At 51.1% G+C, this 19,901-nt stretch overlaps 3 protein-coding genes across 3 annotated transcripts; 1 reads left to right on the top strand and 2 right to left on the bottom strand.

Moving 5' to 3' along the window:
- Positions 1–3,128: 3,128 nt before the first annotated feature.
- On the bottom strand, positions 3,129–5,321 carry V2A60_000191 (uncharacterized protein; the record flags this gene model as incomplete). The annotated part of the gene is made up of 1 exon (XM_083251562.1): positions 3,129–5,321. One exon carries the CDS (start codon positions 5,319–5,321, stop codon positions 3,129–3,131), a length of 2,193 nt encoding a protein of 730 aa, XP_083107688.1.
- A 7,575-nt stretch (positions 5,322–12,896) lies between these two features.
- On the bottom strand, positions 12,897–15,122 carry V2A60_000192 (uncharacterized protein; the record flags this gene model as incomplete). Its single annotated transcript, XM_083251563.1, has 3 exons — positions 12,897–12,938; positions 12,994–14,448; positions 14,628–15,122. The coding sequence occupies 3 exons, from the start codon at positions 15,120–15,122 to the stop codon at positions 12,897–12,899; spliced, it is 1,992 nt and encodes a 663-aa protein (XP_083107689.1).
- Positions 15,123–16,044: 922 nt separating this feature from the next.
- V2A60_000193 (3'-5' DNA helicase) lies at positions 16,045–19,230 on the top strand (the record flags this gene model as incomplete). The annotated part of the gene is made up of 1 exon (XM_083251564.1): positions 16,045–19,230. The coding sequence occupies one exon, from the start codon at positions 16,045–16,047 to the stop codon at positions 19,228–19,230; it is 3,186 nt and encodes a 1,061-aa protein (XP_083107690.1).
- Positions 19,231–19,901: the final 671 nt, after the last annotated feature.

The following is a 19,901-nucleotide window of genomic DNA, read 5'->3' on the forward strand; positions in this document are numbered from 1 at the left end:
CTCTTTTTCTTCCATCAATGCCCATTTTTTTCGCCTCGGCTGAACAAGGCCCAGTTGGAATCAACACTGGACAACTTCCGGAGCAAAGAGGGGCCGGGGCAAAAATCCACCTACTAACTTCCTTTCCCCCGCCCCCCCCCCTCTTTGAATTTTTATTGAGATTTATTTTTATTTTGCTTCACATATCTCCCTCCCCCGCTGTGCACGAGAGAAAGCGGGTATCCTCCCGTCTCCCACCACCTCTCCCCCTTGAGAACGTTACATACGTATTAATGAGGAGTGGAAACCCTTGCCTCGCACAGTAGCGTACTCAGTAGCCGGCCCGGGCGGCCAACAAGATGAACAGCACAGATCAGAGAGGGGCTAACAAGAAGGGGAAGAGAAAAAAAAATAAGAGTACAGGGAGAGGAGCGGAGGGGGATGCTTCCCGTCGCTTATTATCAGTACGGTCAAATAGATATCAATCTCCAAGGAGGCTCCATTCAGTTTGCGTCAAACTCGGCCAAACAGCTTCAACGGGCGTCAACGGCAAAAATCAAACAGGGTGCCAACCCCCCCTCCCCTTCTTCCTCTGTTCAAATCGTCATGTCATGGTCCAAAAGTCGGTGTTGCATTCATATTTCGTCCCGCCTCTCGTCCTCGCTGCCCTTGTACCCGTCAACAAAGTCCTGGCTAGCTGGTCCCTGTCCATCTCCCGTCCTGAGCTGAACAAAACAGATGAACTCCTTCCCCCATTCGACCCGCAGCGGTAGAATGACTCGCTCAACTAGCTTCTGGCTTCAATTTTATTGGTTTTGCTGTCAGTCGACAAAGAAGAGAGAGCCCAATACAAGACGCGCGAGCTCGCTAGGGACAAAGTAGCCCCCCCCCCCTTCCCTGCAGCTCTCGGCATCCGTTGTAGCACCTTGTGACGACGCGTTGAAAAAAAGTAGACCGTACTCAGTCAACAGTACAGGATGAACCGGGGAGCGTCAATCTATCACTTGGTGCAACAGGCCCCCGGCCCCCCGATGACATGCTGTGGGTACACCCTGTTGGAGAGGATACTCAGTAAGTCTGTAATCCGTAGGAACACGCTGCATAGATGCGGCCGGGAGGGTTCGGGCACAAGACCATTCCTTGCCGAGTCTGGTACGCTATATTCGGTCGTATTATCATGGCCCTCTCATCTTATTACCTTTCTCTTCTTTCTTGTACCGAGAAAGTGGTAGCAGAGCCTCATATCGCACATATTAGGCAAGCCTCAACCTGACGGGGGGGGGGCCGTGGCCCGCTTTCGGGGATATATCCGTATTCCTTCACCTGTAACAGCCAACCACTTTTTTCCATTTCTCTCTTTATCCTTTGTTTTTCTTTCTTCCCTGATCAGTGCTGGGAATAACGTTTCTGCATTCTTCTTGCTCCTCTGATCCTGGCAAAAAGCACAAAAATAGGGGGCAGAAGAGGGGACGAAAAGCAAGACGCTTCACCAGAGCAGCGGCTAAGACGGACGACTTTGGCCAAGTCCAACCGCCTTTTGTTTTCCTTGCGTACCATTCTTGATTTTCAGATAACAGTGCCTCAAAACTTGGCTGTCCTACTCATCATTGAAAAGGGTGGCAGAGACGGGATTAAACTCGTACACGCCGCGTTGTTTTTTTTTTTAGTCCGGACCGTCTACCGCAAGATTGAAGATTAATGCAAAAAATCATATATAGACCCAAAAATGACAAGTCAGAAAAGAAGAGAGAAGGGGAAAACACACACACACACACACACGACGCCCTCGTATATCATTACGTCGTGCTTTGCATACGCGCGCCTACGTATGCAACCGCCACCCAAAGTAGAAACGATGGAACTGGACAGGCAATATACTACGATTAATAAATTCGAGAGGCACGGAGCAGCATCCGGTAGGTGCCGTTGGGTCATGTTCGGCGCGTCCCCGCATCACCGGCCCAGGGGATTGTCATGCATTTCCCACGGCCAACAAGAGACAAGGATAGCAGAGACAGATGGAACAAATTTTTTTTAAAAAAGAAGATGACTCGAAGTGCATCCAGCAAAAGAAGACAGGCCTAGAATAATCAAAAAGTATATATATATATAACCAAAAAATCGTTAACATCTCAAGACAGCAAGAAAAAAAAGGCAAGGACAAAAAATGTCCGTCAGCCCTTCCTTCCTCCTCCCGCAGCGGGCGACGGCGGCGTCATTGGCGTCGGCGTCGGCTGCGTTTTCCCTACTTGTTCACCGAACAAAGTAAACCCCACACAACATTCCCACTATTTGCATCTAGAGCATCGCGCGTCTGTCCATCTCTCTCTCTCTCTCTCTGTTTTTGATTCTCGTAAATCGGGCAAACGCACGGGAAAAGAAAAGAAAGGAAAGGAAACGGAAAGACAAAAAGAAAAAGAACCAGGTATTGCAAAACGAAAAAAAGAACACTCCAAATATAAACAACTTCCGTCAATTCACATTCATGGATGGTCCCTCTACACAGTCGTGTCACGCTACATTTAGCACTCGCGAGATGAATAGGCTCCCATTATATCTATATATCAGCCGCCACTTCCACCTTTTCAACACCTTCGTCAGCAACAGGCAACAACGGCTTCAATTGATTGAAATTAAGAGCAATGCGGGCCAAACCCGGGCCCTAGTCTAGAATGTATAAGCGACAGATAAAGAGGAAAATGTGTGATATGAGGCGGACATGTCCAACCGGAAATCTCTGGCCTTGTCGTCGGGGTCCAGACTAACAAAATGCGTAGCCCCAAACTGCCCATAGACGTCTGCAGACGCCCATGTGCTTCAAAAACAGGAAGAAAGAGGGAAGAAGAGAATGATGGAGAAGAAAAGAGGGGGTTGAAACCAACGAGTGACGCTCCGTTGCAGCCCGAACTTGCTCGCGCTGCGCCAGTCTATGCAATATGCTTCCTCGAGCCCCCCTATTGGGGGAACTCTTCAATTTCAAAGCCATCAGAAAAACAAAAAAAAATCCTGCCGCGCTGACAGGCTCGAGAACGAAAAACGCTATCAAACAATGAGGGTATAAGCCACCCAAGTCATCAGAACTAGATGCTCAACAACTCGGCCTTGTTTCGGATGTTGCAAAAGAAACAAAACATCTTCGAAAGCCAACATTATTTACGGTTCTGGTCACCCAGGTTGAGCCAGCTCATGTCCGACGACGTGGCTGCCATGGCAAGTTGTGGTTGTCGGCTCACTCCAGAGCTTTGCGGTGCCGTCGAGTCTTCCCGCCCATGGTGGTATATGCTGCTTGGGGCACGGTCGTGACCCCAGGGCTTGCTCTCGCCAGAGTTTCCAAACATCTCGTGGATGCTCTCTGGCACTCCGCTCGAATAACCGTCAACCGAGGAGAGGGGTGACACCGGGCGCTCAATTGTGCCGGCAATGCCCTCAGCCGGAACCCTGCTGACGCACTGCGATACGACGGGGCTTCCCGTGTTGACCCTGATGACTTCGGGCGGCGACTCAAAGTTGAGAGGAGGCACCGTGGCAGAATCTTGAGTGGCGCGGGCATTGTTACTGGCCGAATTGGTCTCCGAGTACCGGGAGCTGCGCTCCGAGGCGACCGTCGCTCGCTTGTTTCCGTAACCGAGAATTTGTAGAGCGCTGCCCCCAGACCAGTACTTGTTCCATCCCGAGCTGCGACGGGTGCCATCATGTGCAGATGTTGGCTCGCCGTTGCGTGGGCGGGGTGCCGCGACGGTGGGCTCAAAAGCAACACCTCGGTCATTCTGACCCTGCAACATTGGATTGTTCGAAGGCTGGGGAATAGGTTTGCTGATAGTGCTCTTGAACTGCTTATGCACAGAGCCGATCGAGCCTCTCGACGATGCCCGCGACGTCTTGCCGTTGGCACCAGCTTGCTTCTGGGGTCCCATTCGGCCCATAAGGATGGCGACAGAAGAATATGATTCGGTGGAGAGCGTAGGGGTGTGGCCGCGGAGATTGGCATGCGATACAGGGGGTTGCGGACTCCTAGCAAACGCAACGGTATCCTTCTCATCGGGATTAAGAACAGTGCCTTGATTAGGGTTCATGCGGCGCTTGCGGCGCTTAAGAAGAAGCAGGATGACAAGGAGGATGGCGAGGAAGGCTGCAATAGTTCCCAAAGTGATGCCTAGGATAGCGTTTGCGCTAGGGCCGTGTTTTCCGGGTGTGGTCGCCGAGTTGGTTTCGGTAGGAGTTGCTGTGACGGAGGTGGTTGTGCTGATCGAGGTGGCAAAGGTAGAGGACGCTGTCGTCGAGGTTGCTGTGGTGCTCTTCGTGGATGAGGTAAGAGCCTTTTGTTTATCTTCCCCGAGAAAAACAGCGGCATTTACCCAGCTGTTCTTTTGAGCGTCGAACATGGCAACGGGATCCTTGGTGCTGCCTCCGGACATGACAATCATGCCATTGGCACCTTGCGCAACAGAGTAGCGGCTTCTCGTCGCATCCGGCGCATTGGTGCTATTGTATTCAGGCCAGTCGCCGAGTCCAAAGTCGACCGTGCGCCTTGTTACAACGGTTGCGCCATGCATGGCTGAACTGGGAGCCTTGGCAATAGGTATACGCTTCACAACATTGGGCGACTGACTCAAGTCGAATTTGAGGAGATTGATGGAAGTGTCGCTGGTGCTGGCGACAAGTACGCCGCGGACCGCGTCCGAATCCGAGGCCCAGGAGTCTTGGACGCTCCCCACTGGTCTCCAACCATCGTTGTTGCCCAGGTCTGCGTTCATCAACCAGATAGTACCATCGTCGGCCGGCCCAGAGATCATGGCAATGTCAGCACCAGCCCAAGGGAAAAGCATTGGTGTGACGGCACCAGCTCTCCCCGAGGCCGGAGGGTTTGCCGACGTGACTCGGAGCGGTTGATCTCCCGAGACCATAATCTTGTGAGTCTCCTGGGAGGCACCACCGCTGGCACCCGGATCATCTGACCTAGTGCCGGAGAAAACCACGATGGAATCCGCCGCGTCATTATAGGCGACGCTGTGCCCACGGCGATTTTGCAAATCCATTGTCTGGGGTGTCAAAGTCGCCCACGTCTTGGTGGCAAACGTGTACTCCTGCAGGCCGGGGTAGCCTTTGTCATCGCTGTAACCACCGACTACTAGAAGTGAGGCTGCGCCTTTGTTATTGAGCTTCTTGCCGGCGCAAGAATGTCCTCTAACCTTGACTCCGCTCTTGAGAGTCTCCCATTTCGAATCGGACTTTAACGGAAGCGCAAGGAATCCCTTCTCCGAATAAGAATAAAAGGTGTCGTCGTATATGACAGTACAGGCATTGTCGAGTGCAGAAATGTCATCAAGCGGAGGGACAGTCATGGTGAATGGCTCGTCCCTTCAACCTAGGTGGTTGTTTGATACGGACAAGTCGAGCAACACGGCCAAATCAAAATGACATGACTTTGTTGTGCCAATTGTGAAGTTGATGGTGTGTATCGAAAATACCAGTCGGGGAGAGAACGAGTTCGATTGTGTGTACCAGGGGGAATACGTTTGGCGATTCGTCGGCGATGCGTGAAATCAGGTGGATGACCACGAGCAAGGGCGTGGTTGAATTTTGGCTCAAAAGGAAGAATAGTAAATGGTAAAGTCGTAGATCGGTCGTCGAGACTTTTTTGTTTTTGTTTCTTCGTTGTTGCTATGATATTCGATCTCAGCTAGTGAGTGGTTCGTTTGCCTTGTAGAGAGCGGATATGGCGCGCCAGGCGGCGAGATGTACGAGATTCAAAGACGGAAAAGAAGAGTTGGGAGAGAGAGCGCGGCTCGTAGTGATCGGAAGGCGGGAATATCGTGTTTGCGAATCGTGGTGCGGTCAACCCTCGTACCAGACGGCATGTATTTGAGCGGGTGACGGTTGCTGGAATGCAGGCAGTCGGCAGGCAGCTGAGACCAAGCCTTTTAGTTTGCTAGCGGGTGAGCTGAAGCTGGAATGACAGCTACCTATGCCCTGGACCAGGCAGAGGCTAAAAGAAGAGGATATCCTCGGCGAAGGTTCAAAAAAGCGAGGTGGTCAACCAGGAAGAAAGAGAAGGAAATATAAAAATCGAGGTCCAAGAAGATGAGAAGCAGAGGCGGCAGAGACGGGGGGGAGAGAGAAGAGGTGCAGGTAATCAGGAGCACGATGGCAAGCCAGAACTGGGGAGGGAAGGGGGGCGTGCAAAACTAACAATACGAAGGTGCGCAATTGTCGCTCCACACTACGAGGTGACTTTTGGGGGGCTGGTGGTGAAGGTGGGCAGGGCAGGTACCATTTTAGCCTAAAGCTGTGCCGCTGGGAGGCAGGCAAGCAGGGAGACTGGCAGCCACAGGAGTACCTCGGAGCCTGGTAGGGGGGTGGCTTCTGTGGCTCTTGATTGCTTTTGTGCCAGTACGGAGTATCTAGCACTACCTATTAAGTAGATGCTGGTCATTATCAAAATATCCTGGTACCCTGCATAAGTACGGATAGGTGCTACTGTGTCGGCATGTATCTACGTAGGAGGTAGGTGCTTAGGTAGGGTAGGTAGGCAGACAGGTATCTACTCAGTAGGTACCTAGGAAATCTGTACTATAAGGGTCTGTTGGTACGCAAAGCACAGGGCTGGGCAATTCCCCCTCCCCCCTTTTCCACCCATCAATCGCCATGTTGCTACGCTCAAAAGTCTGTCCGGGCACGTCCATTGTCTACCACGCGACGCCAGTGCACAGACAATCTTAAAGAGAAGACGAAGAAAGAAGTGACAGCGAGAAGCATTAGGATTGGGGCGAGTTTGTTCGGCATTGACGCTCATTGCGCGCGCCCAAGAGCCCTTTGCTCTGCATATCGTGGGGCCAGGCCAAAGGGCCGTTCAGGGGATTGGGGAGGGAACGAGGGGACGCTAAAAAAGGGTTTTCGTGGCGCTGGGGCGGCATTGGCCAACCAGACCGCGGCAGGTTGAGCGTCAGACGGTAAGTAAGTATAGGAATTGGCAGGTCGAGCTCAAGACGAGGCGAAAGGAGACAACAGGAGACGGCGACCGAGTACAGATTTGGGAAGTACTTACAGGCAAGTACGACTCCTTTCGATCAGGTTACAGGACTCGATACTTGTGTCCCGCAATCCTTTGTTTATCAATACTGGTTGGTATATCAGTTGTGCAACTTGGCCAGATGCCAGCCTTTGCCAGCCTGCTGGTCAAGCTGCTGGCTGCTCAGTGTTCACCAGGCCACCTGGTCAAGGTGCCATCCACTCATCTCGTGCTGTACATTGGCTGCACGCTTGGCATGGCGTGTTGGAGGTTCCGGTGGAGAGGACAGGGTCACAGGGATGCCTACCTACCTATATACCTGCCTTATAAGCTGTAGGGAGCAAGGTGACTTTCGGAGCGGCGGCGGTGGCATCCCACCGGAGCGAGCTGCACAGCACAGAACAAGATGCATATACTGATACTCAGTAGAGCGCGTGCAAGGCTTGCCATTCTTGCATCTGTGTGCGTGGCTGGTTTCAGGGGCCAGTTCTTGAGAGGGGGTCAATGTAATACTGGCGGTGGTGGTGGTGACGGTGTGTGTGGACTGACTGGCAGAGATTGGCAGCGATTGGCAGAGACTGGTAGGGTTCCTGGCTGCAACCTTTCCGTCCATCCGTCCAAAGGGAGCTTCTGGTTCGTCATGCTCACCCGCTCACCCCCGGTTCCTGGAGCTAATTCTACTAGCACACGGCATTAACCAAAAGTAGACGCGCTGGAGTTGGGCTAGCCAGTGAGTGACGTCGAATGCAAGACGGGCGCCATGCGACTTGCAGTAGCAGGCGGTTATTTACCACCAGTAGGATGTATTCCCAGGAAAGAGGGGATACTTATCCGTAGAAGCTACCAGTATTCGTAGATGCATGCATACTGAGTAGGTGAGCCGAGAGTGAGAGCTTCGTACGTGTACTCAGTACACGGACGGTCGGCATCTGAACACGAGATGCGGAGATGTGTGGTTAAATAAAATGAATAAAGGAATGAAATACTAAACAAATCGATATAGGACAAGGCACGCATAGATACGAATCGAGATTCCAGAAGGAAAAGTGAGAGAGAGAAAAGAAAAGGCAAAGAAGTGCTTGAAAAGTGTGGCTGTGCATCAAGGACAGATGGGCAAAATGACAATTCCATTGTTCAATCAGTTCAGACTGTGGTGGTTTGGACCGATCCGGGCAGGCATTGGCTGGCTGAGCTGGAGAATGTGGATACATACATAGCCAGCCACTCGATAGCGCTCAACGCACAATTCCAGTGTGCACAAACACCGCCCTTGCACAAAATTGGAGCCGCGCGCCGGCCACACACACCAACCGCACCATGGATGCAGGATATTGGCATCCAAATTCCCAATCGTCACTCATTTATTGGAAATTACTGATATGTAGTCCAAGTCACTTCGGAGCATTGCTCTAAAAAAAAAAAAATTCTGTTCACTTTTTTTTTTTCAAACATGGCAAATCCCATAGTCTCTCCTCCCAACATACCGAGTACTGTCTCCTTTTTTTTTGTGCTCGGCAGTGACCCGCTCATTCGTCTGGAGGGTGTTGTGAGCTAGTTGTGTATGCCACCCCTCCGGCCCTCCCTTGGCTTGCATTGGTGGCATGCGTATGGTACGTATGTATGTATAAACCATGCATGAGGCGTGATAGTACCAGTACTCACCATGTCACCATGTGCGCATAACCTACCAGTCTACCTACGTACTCAGTATAACCTGTTCTGCGCGCATCAGTCTGCCAGGTAGCGCTCGGACCACAGCATCAGAGACATGCAGCAAACGAGACCACCATGGGCGAGTTGACGGTTACTGGTACAAAAGACTATCCGTCCACGAATATAATGTACATACATGGAGGGAAGCCTGCTGCTACTTTCTACCTGCTGCTGCTGCGTGCTGCTGCTGCGGCACAGTAGTATGACCAAGACGAGACATTCTCTGCCGCTGCGCTGCAGCAAATACTACTCAGCCCAACGGTAGGTGTAAACAGCAAATCCTTCGAGACAAGGGAACGCGATCAATAATCCATCTGCTGTTCCTCTCGGCCGACCGCGTACCCATGGCTCGAACCTACCAGTACATGAAAATCACACAATCGGAGAATCGAGCCCATCAGAACCGAACCAAACCTTCGCAGTCTCCCTCATGTCGACGAAAAACGAAATTACGACTGGCGTCATTGCAGGGCTTCTCCCAGGGTGCCAAGGTGCGCAAGTAAGTATCTCGAGTTCGAAAAGGGTACCCCTACAAGCCACTGGCCGATCATGCAACATCTCGTTGCCCATTTGCCCATCTCTATTTTACACTGCCGCAAGAAGCTCATCCCCTCAATTCCTTGAGCACTTTCATCCACCTCGTCCACCTCGTCCACCGCGTCTGCTTCGTCCACCCCCCTCCCCGGCAAACGCCCCGCCAAGCTCATCAGTATGAAACGCGCTAAAAGCCAACCGGCCCTGCCTGGTATTCCTTTTGCTATCAAAAACCACCGACATATGAAGTCTCAGTAAGTAGGTCGAGCTCTCCAACTAACGTGGTCGCCTTCTCGACTGCCGCAACTAACACAGTCTGTACTGTCAGTGACCAGCAGCTTGCAAGATCTTTCGTTCTTTTTTTCCTCTTGATTTCAAGCTGTCTCGGTCTGTTTCATGAACTCGTTGATTTAGCCCTTTCGTCTTCCTAACCTTGCTGGCTCCATAACCTAACTACTGGTACTGGTACTGAGTACGTATACTGGTAGCGACGCCTTGGCACGCTTGCCCATATCGGACGCCATTGTTGGACGTGCGCGGCGCGGAGAACAGGGTGGGTTGACGTCTGGCCAAATCTCGACGCTGCCCACTCTTCTGTGGTCCCGAGACGTTGGAAACCTCTTTTGCTGGTTGACGTGCATGCCCAGCACCGCTGTACTGGGTAGACAGGTCGAGAACGGATCGGGCTTTGTCTCCACGCTTCGCTCCAAGTCACAGGCACAGCCCATCGAACAAATGGGGGGGTTGCAACCGCGATGCTTCTCACGACGAGTAATTACGTGTACCGGTGCAAAGGGCCGCCTCGGCTACTGTTTGACACGAGCATGGCTGATATACCGTCTTCGCCGTCGAGTATCCACGCAAGCTGTGCGGCCCCAGGTTCACGGCTCCTCGTCTCCCTAGACAATTGACATATGCTATCAGTAGTAATTGGATACTCCGTATCCGTATACATCTGGTATTGCAAGCCCACGGCTCACCGCACACAATAATGGCCAACCGTCTTGCCATCCCTAGTCTCGTACTTCGTATGCTCTTGGCCGTGGGACTTGTCCTTGGCACAACCGGCCTACTCTGTGACTTGCCGTACTTTGCCTGCGCTACGGGCCACCGCATCTCTCGTTCACAACATCACATCTCATCAAACGTGGTAGCCAATTGGCGTGACCTCGGGGGTTCGACCCGGCGCATGGCCGCGCACATTGCTGCTCATAAGCTCAAGCAGCGGCATCGAGACCCAACACCAGGCTTGTCGGTCGCGATTGTTCCCCCTGTCTTGGCCGGTGGGCTCCGGTCGTCCTCCCAGGATGATGGATGCTCGAAGATGCATCAAGTGCCCAACGGGCCAACGCTACCCGACTACCTAATCTCGCACATGGGCAAATCTGAGCAACATTCAGGCCCCCTTAGGGCAGCGTTGCCGCTGTGTTCCGTGGATGCGTGTGATGTACGATGCGTGTGATGTACGATGCGTGGTGCGCAATTTACGCCAGCAAGCTCATCACCCGATATTTTCCCAAAACTGAAACATTGGGCACATGTTAGACGACGTCGGGAGTCTTTTAGCGGTGCGGCGAGATGATAGAGAAAAGATAGAAAGTCGCCGCACAAGTGTGGATAGGTATAGACGCCCGTTCACTATAGAGCAAGCACTGTTGAAGAAGGGGGTTCTTGGAGATTCATCCTTCTTCAGCACGTTTCCATTCTCGAACAAAGGTGTCTCCCCGAAATAGAGGCAGCACGGTTCATGGAAACAAGAGGGGGGTATATGTGCCTTGTTGTCCCTGCATGCGCTTTGCCTCAGAGCCAGCGCCGGGGGGGCGGTATCTACAGGTACACACAAGCATGTCGCTTTCGAACACCCCATCCAATGCAACTCGCTCGCCGACTGTGCCGAATGGAGGCGGTCAAACGACTGAGGAAAAGAAATTTGCAAGGAGCAAGACGAAGACGAGAGGAGCCGTTCTTTGCTACCTGCACCGTAGCTTTGGACATTGCTCCTTTTCCAGAAGATATTCTCCCCTCGTTGGTAGCCCCACCGCATGAAGCACATTGATTACGACGTTGTCCTGATTACCTATACAGTGACATCCGCTCCGAAGGGGGGGGTTGCCGTCCTGAAATTTTAAACGTATAACCGCCGATATAGTTGCTTGGTCCTGCCTCTGGCAAGGGAGCAGCATGTTGTTGTTGTTATACCAGTATACTCATCATCACGAGCTACACCCCCCCCCCCTCCCCAACCTCTCTATAATCCATTTCACAAAACATCGTAATACGGGATTATGTAGAGCCACAGTCGAGCCTTTCCCGCCATCGACATGTCATAAGAGAGGAATCCTTCACTTGGCGACAACGGCGATTTAGGCCACCCAGCTACTTGGTGCGGCAGATGGAACACGGCCTATTGTGCATGTTGTTTGCTTTGCTTTGTTTTTGTTTCGTTTTTTTACATGACCCAGACAGAACTGCAGAAAAAAAAAGATGAAAAAAGAATATAAAAAGAAAAAAAAAGAAACAAACAAGGGCAGAAGAAAAAAAGTGAAAAAGAAAAAGCCAAGGAAAGGGGGCCGAGTGCAAAAGCGGGTTTTGGAAAGAAAAAAAGAAAAGCGACAGTGCCAGCATGACTTTCTTTGTCGAGCCATCTCTCTTTTCTTTCAGTCTTTCTCCCTGGCATACCGCCCAACCTCGTCCTCCTTCTTTGAGTCCTCTTTTCCCCCTTCCCTCCCCTGCGCGAGACGAGGGGGGAAAGACAGGGAGATGGAGAGAGAGAAGCTCGTTCGCAGACGCGCACGGCTCCCCGTCCCCCATCCCCCGATACCACCTTTGCGCTTCTACAGTCATGAAGAAACCCACGAAAGTTGATAAGAAGGAAATGAATTCAATAACTAAATAAAACTCATATGAATCCGAATAAAATGGAAAGGAACTGTTTTTTTCTTTTCGTTTGCTTCTTTTTTATATGCTATTGCTTTGCGGACATCTTTTTTTTTTCTTCTTCAGCAGTATTGGAAGTGAAAAAGAGGAGGGCAAAAAGCAGTCTGGAGCGATCCAGACCTAAGCCACTGACTACCCTAGACTCTGCCAGAATTATAACAAGACTCACTTGCGGCATTGCAAACTGTAATACGATGAATCAAAAAGCCCATGATGCTCATGGGATCGGCCGTTTCTATTCCATCGCTATTTTTCTTTTTTCCTTCTTCTTTTCAACCAATCGTTGTCTATCTAGTCACATCTAAGTGATAGCACCCGAATATAGGAAAAAGCTTCGTCCCATACCGTTACTTGCACTTTGCGATTACAATTAGTAGAGGCCAAGTCTCTACCACAACACGAAAAAAAAAAGCAGACTGGAAGATGCCACCCACACGAGCCATGTTTCACGTTGCTACATGCAAGATGCCTTCAGCGAAGCAGTGGAGCGAAATCGCCGCGGCGATCCTCACACATCTGACTTTTGTACAAGTGAATTGATCTCGTATTGAATGCAACAGTCCATAACGCCTCGCCTCTCCAGGTATCATACAGTATGCCACCGGTTCAATAAACTAAGAACGTCAATAAGAAAGACATGGTACCGCTCCTGCTTCAAATCATTTGATTCTCCTAGTTCCTCCGATATCCTCCCATCTGCATACATTCTTCCCCATCCTGCAGTTTACTGCCCAGGAGCAGCAAAAGCCTCAGGCGGAAGTTGTGCCTATAAATTCAATTAGCAATTACTCCCAACCCTATCAAAAGTCGAATATACACACCTTCTTTTCGTTGAAAATAGCAAGCGCCTTTTCAAACACAAATTCCACCTGCGTCAGGCACATCTCGGAGTACTGGGGCGTCATGCCAGTTTGTTTACAAAGCTCAGTGATCATGGCTGACCGTTGATCTGATACCTGGGTAACCGGAGCAGCCGGTGCTGCAACATCGGCGCTGAAAACGTTTGGTAGGGCATTCCATGCGCGAAGCGAAAGGATGTCGCTGACGACACGGATTCCACCCCTTGCCGGCTGGCCAGGCCCAAGCACAAATGTGCGCGAGAAGCTTCTCTTGCCCGTCGTGGCACTCTTCTGGTCATACTCGTCGAATTCGCCATGGACCGTGATGATAAGACCATCTACTCCGAGGGGATTCTGTCCCGATGGGTCAACGAGGCCCGGAAGAGGATGGCAGTCCATAATGTACTTGTTCAGATCTGTCTTGATGTTGGGATGCTGGGTCAAGGGCAGAATTTTCCACAAGTCATAGATGCCGCTTGCTCCCCTGAAAAGTCGCGTGGCTCTGGCGTTTTGATGTGTGATCTTGACGAGGTTCCGTGAAAACTTCAAGTATGCGGCCCATGGCAGGGGAGCTGGTGCACTCTCATCTCTAACCGAGTTGGTGTCAACCGCAAGAGAAAACTGGCTCGCCTCGTCGTACAGTCTAGCAATGAGACCTTGACGATCTTTATCGTAGGCCCCAAAAAATTCCAACAAAAATTTCTCGCCGATGCCATTTACATCTCTGAAGTCTGGGCCACTTTGTGGGATAGGCTTGGGCTTAAGCGCTTCCTCACGTTCAGCAATCTGGGCTGCGGTACGCAGCTCAACACCGTTGATGTCCTGAAGCTTGGGAAACCACTCTAGCAGAGTGTTCTGATAGGTCGGATCGGCAGCTTCTATGGGGTTACCGGCCATATAGAGCGTCTTGAGCTCCTTGAATTTGCCCTTCCAGCGCTCCATTGCCTTCATGTTCGCAATCTGATTGCCGCTCATATCAAGATTCTTGAGCTGCGGGAAGGTGTTTGCGACGTTTTCCACCTGTGCAACATCGTCAATGCCGTTGCTAGCCACGCTTATGCTTTCGATGGCGTCGCGTTTCTCTTGAGCCGTTTTGAAAAGATCATCACATATGACCATCAGACCCTTGAAAGTCTTGAGAGCTCGTTCGCGATTCTCAAACATGCCGAGCTGGACAAGTTCTGCATCTGTAGACAAAGCGTCGAGCTTGAGCAGCTTGTTGTCCTGGAAGTATCTCGAGCCAAGAATCGACTGCAATTTGGCGCGAAGCTCTTGCGTTTCCTTCGATTCTGTCGCCTTGTTAGGCTGTCCGAGTCCTTCAGTCGACTCAACAATTTCCAGCGGTACACCGGCAAAGGTGAAAGTGTTGAGCTTGATTAGTTCGTCCGCATCGTCTTTGCTGGCGCCTATGAATAGGTAATCTCCAGCAAGATGTGACTGGATTACGTCAGTAAGTAGTCGCTCCCAGGAAAAGATTTCGGGGCATTCAATTGAAGCGGTTTGCAGCACGCTGAAAACAGTATCTCTTGCGCTGAGCGCCTGGCTTGAAAAATAGCCATCCGGGGTAGTTGCTGAATATCGATGCGTCCTGAAACGTGGTCAATATAATTACATACCTTCTTAATCATGATATTTCGTCGCTGGCGTCCACTGGTAAATGAAGTGGCTTTCCTTTCCAGAAAGCTGAGTAGATCCTTGACACCACCATCGGGGTTGCTAGAGGCCTTGCTCTGTTTGAGGCCATGGACCCTAAGGTAGGACAGGTTGGACTTGGGTCTTCCTCTAGTAACACGAGATGCACCATCACCAATAGTTCCATTGGTTAGGTGTTTCAGGACATTCTGTGCCACCTTGGAAGTGCCACGGGTGGTCTTAGTGGTGGAAGATCTCGTATTGGGTTTCGATTGTCCGCCACCAGGTTGTGTACCGGCAGACTTCGCAGACCGCCGACCAGCGCTGTCCATGTCGAGATCCCCATCTCCGTCAATCTTGGTAGCGCCGGCTCTCTTCTTTTGGATACCACCTCGAGAGCCAGCTTGAGACTTCATAGAAGTCGCTTTTGACCCGCGTGACGGCTGAGCGCCGCCACTGCGAGCACCACGTGGAGCCATAGTTGTTGTAGGTAGATGTGAGGTGGTTGGGCTGGCACGCGGGCTATTGACCGTTGGAGAGAGAATGAGGAGGGCTCGACAGGCGCTTTAGCACCGTAATTATCGGAAGGCCAAAGACTGACTGATCGTACCACAGGCGGGATGATCGTTCCCGTTTATGTGGGAGTGCCGCGAGTCACCCGGTGCTGGAGGAGTGCAGAGTTGTGTGTTCAATGTCGTAGGGTTCGTAAAGGTGTTGATGTTGACGAGTGGTAGAATCGGCTCGGCTTGTCAAGGCTATTCCGAGAGGCCTGATCTTTGTCGGAATTGCAAGGTATATATAGTATTTGCTGGAGTAGTGCAACTGAAGTGTAAAAGGCCTGTTTGGGCCTGGCGACAAAGCCGTATGAAAGAGACGGAGTGAACAAGGATGAAGAAAGAGGCCAGTGGAAGATGCCGAGCGTAGCAAGTTATTTTTATTGATGCCCCACTTCCGCATCTAGGCGGCAACATTGGCTCGCTGCCTAATACAACTGCAAGCTGGAGGCCAAATAATAGCACACAATGACTCAGCCAAATGAGTCGGAATAATGCATTGTAGAGAGCTTCTTGCAGCTTTCCTAAATATAATCTTGAACGCTGTTTTGCTTATCACAGCGCGCCACTGACGCCAGCAACTCGGTCAAATGAAACGAGCCTGGGGTGAGTCACGTGATGTGGTACTGATTTCGCGTTGCACTTTTCCAAACGCGATCCGGAGCGCGTTGATGGGCGACTGATACGCATCAAGCTAAGCTCAGCTATAAGGGCTCATTCTCCCGTTTGACAGCGGAAAAAACAAGAGTGGCGATCTATAATGTGAAAAGTGTTGACTATGCGCTCGACTTAGTGACTGGAGACAGAATTGAGTGCTGTGCGCCGTAGCACAAACAGACCGGTTGCCATGAGCTCGGACGAGTTTGACGACGATATAGCTGACGAGGACTTTAATACCGCCTTTGACCAGGTTTCATCATCTAGTACCCGATTGAACCAGTCTTTCACTTCATCGAATGGAAACACTGTCGGAAAAGGTCAATCGGTGAATCAAAATGTGACCCAAGAGCTACAGGGCATACCGGATGATGCCTTTTCTTCGCCCGAACCACCGCCGACACAGTTTCGGGCGGATGCAGGCCAGCCTGCACCGCGTATGGGCTTCCAGAGATCTGGATCTGGAGTCTATAGACAAACAACCCTCTTCGGAAAGCCACTCAGCGACGCCAGTAGCCAGCCACAAGAGTCTAATGTTACCAGGGTCTTTCGCGCGGACCTGCCTCGGGAAGAGGCGAGCCATCATGAACTGGACAAGGAAGCTATGGAAACGTGGGTTTATCCCACAAACCTGGGAGCTATCCGAGACTACCAATTTAGTATTGTGAAAAATAGCTTGTTCAACAACACTTTGGTTGCGCTCCCAACTGGTCTCGGAAAGACATTTATTGCAGCGACAGTTATGCTCAATTTTTATCGATGGACAAAGAGGGGCAAAATCGTTTTTGTTGCCCCAACAAAACCCTTGGTTGCTCAGCAAATCGACGCCTGCTACAGTATCGCTGGTATACCACGATCAGACACTACATTGCTTACAGGCGATGTCCAGCCTGTTCTGCGTGAAGAGGAATGGGAGAAGAGAAGAGTATTTTTCATGACACCACAGACACTACTCAATGACTTATCGCACGGATATGCAGACCCAAAAAGTATCTGTCTCATCGTCATCGACGAGGCTCATCGTGCCGTGGGAGAGTACGCATATGCCAAAGTCGCCAAGTTGATTCGACGATTTTCAAAAAGCTTTCGAGTTCTCGCCTTGACAGCCACTCCAGGTTCCAAAATCGAAACCGTACAGGAGATCATCGACAACCTTGGAATATCGCACTGCGAAATCCGCACAGAGGACTCTATTGACATCCGTCAATATGTCCATGACAGGAACATCGAGCAGGTGGTACTTGATCCTTCGGATGAAATCAACCTGATTGGAGAATTGTTTTCAGAGGCCCTCAAGCCACTATTGGATAAACTGAGCGCGCAAAATATTTGGTATGGAAGAACGCCAATGTCTATATCGGCGTTTGGCTTATTGCAATCCCAAAAAGAATGGTTCTCGACACGAGGCAGGCACGCCAATCAAGGCGTTCAATTCATGATGCGCGCCATTTTCAGCGTCCTCACGAGTCTGGCACATTCAATCAAACTTTTGAACTTTCATGGTATCAAACCATTCTATGACAATATAGTGGACTTTCGAAGCGAACAGGAGGAGAAAGGCCAGAAGGGTTCTAAATACAAGCGGCAACTTATAGAACACCCAAGCTTTCAAGACATGATGAACAAAATTGCCAGCTGGATGAAACGAGACGGATTTGTCGGGCATCCCAAGCAAACGGCCTTGGCCGACACGGTCTTGAACCATTTTATGGATCGAGGAGAAGATTCTGGCACGCGCGTGATTGTGTTCAGCGAATACAGAGACTCTGCAGAAGAGATTGTACGCATACTGAATATGCATCAACCGCTGGTAAAGGCTAGTATCTTTGTCGGGCAAGCGGATGGCAAGCGCGGTGAGGGAATGAAACAGGCACAACAGATTCAGACAATCGAAAAGTTCCGCAACGGCCAATTCAATGTGCTTGTCGCCACTTCCATCGGTGAAGAAGGGTTGGACATTGGGCAGGTGGATCTCATTGTCTGCTACGACGCCTCAGCATCTCCCATTCGCATGCTGCAGCGCATGGGACGAACTGGACGCAAACGAGCAGGCAGAATTGTGCTGCTATTGATGCGAGGCAAAGAGGAGGACCAGTTTGCCAAATCTAAAGACAACTACGAAAAGATGCAGACTTTGATTTGTGAGGGCAGCCGCTTCAATTTTCGCTTCGACTTGTCTACTCGTATTGTTCCTCGCAGCATACGACCAGAGGTGGATAAGAGGCATGTTGATATCCCTGTGGAGAACACGCAAGACACATCGCTGCCAGAGCCAAAGAAGCGGCGAGCTGTAGCAGGAAAGAAGAAGGCGCCGAAAAAGTTTCACATGCCTGACGGTGTCGAGACCGGTTTTCGAAAAGTGACGGATTTCTTAAAGCATGCGGACAAGAAGACCAAGACAGCTGAACCGAAGCGGAATCCCGAACTTGAAGACTTGAGTAAAGTGCCGGACTTGGATAGTGTGGTGCTTAGCGGAGAGCAACTTCGGGAGCTCAATCGCTCGTATCGTGACTTGCCTTTCAATCACAGCAGGTTTGAGGAAACGGATCTGCTTAGCATGACTGCACACCCTCAATTGCAACGGCGGCTCGGGCCATGGTGCTTGCTCAAGCATGGTTCGCAAACAAAGCGCTTTGTCAAGATGCTGAATGCAATGAGCACCGACCCAAGCAAGTTGGTCCGAGCATGCCGCAACAAGGATACGAGTGCGTACCAAGAGATTCCGGTGCGCCGATTTGTGGCGTCGGACGGAGAGTCGGATGCTGAAGATGAAGAACCAGGCACGGGACCACACAATGGAAGGCGAGACTCAGTTGTTTCGACAGAAAGCCTTCCCAATCTTGTCGAGGTGCGACGCACGGCTGCGAAGGCGGCATTGGAGGATATGGCGGCCGAAGCCGATACAGATGACGACGGCCCCCGGAGAAAAAAGCAAAAATTGACCAGGAAAGGAGCCAAGAAGACGAATAAGAAGAACGCGGAGGGAAGAACGGCCGTCAACCTGGAAGAAGTAGGCGACGACTGTGACAGGACCAGCGATGTCCTGCACACGGATGGTTCAGACAGCGGTGGAGATCTGGAGGGCTTTGTCGTATCTGACAATGCGCCGACGTCGAGCATGAGAAACTCACAACCAACATCGCCAATTTCAATGGACCAAGTGACGCCTCGAGGCGTTGCCACGAGAGCCAAGCCCTTCTACGAGCCTACATCCTTTAACGCGACGCAGGAGAGCGAGGGCGTACCAGAGCTGGACTCGATCGTGGGATCGATAGGCAAAGACAAGCCACCGACCAGCGACGTGGTAATACGACGGGCTGGGCGGAGGCGAGAGCGAGTCGTGGACGACTCAGACAGTGAAATAGACTGGCTATAAGTGCTCACTATGGCTGTATGATGAACGAGACCTTGGGAATTACAATAAATGTAGCAATGATGTATATTGAAATAGATAATAAACGCGGTCAGGCTATACCGGTACTGGACTGTTGTAGTTAGAGCTAGGAATACCTTTGGGCACAAAGCTTGTGATCGGTCGCCTCTCGGGAAGATTACTGCCATGACTGTTAGCACATGTCATCTGGAAGTCCGCAAACAGTTGAACGTGAAGCGAATGAAGAGTTTCTTGGTAGCTTAAGCAGCAGAGTCACAGAGTCCCCTCGAGGATGGCCATGAATCTATGCCTTGCTCCCCAAAAAACAAGCAAGAAAATCTCTTTCAGAAACCCAATTTATAAGCACCACGACCCCCGGCGGCGGCTAGACGGGCCAGCCCCTTATAAAAAGACGGAAACCATAGAAAAGGTATCACCCCTCGCCCCTTTCAGTGCATAGAGGCCACTCAGCACTCCTTCTCTGTGACGAGAAGCGGCGAGCAAGACCCAAGCACAAAAAAAGCAGAGGGGAGATGGGGAATCCGCGGGAACTGGCAACCCTAGTCGGCCGCGCGCGCAAACGGGCAGTCTCAGACGGCTCTTCCTGAAGATATAGAGGGTGTTGATATTATAAGAAATATCGAACGAATCATCATTTGGAGATTTTCGTGTTC

The sequence above is a fragment of the Cordyceps javanica genome, chromosome 1, assembly GCF_051103115.1.
Source record: "Cordyceps javanica chromosome 1, complete sequence".
In the NCBI taxonomy this organism is placed as follows: domain Eukaryota; kingdom Fungi; phylum Ascomycota; class Sordariomycetes; order Hypocreales; family Cordycipitaceae; genus Cordyceps; species Cordyceps javanica.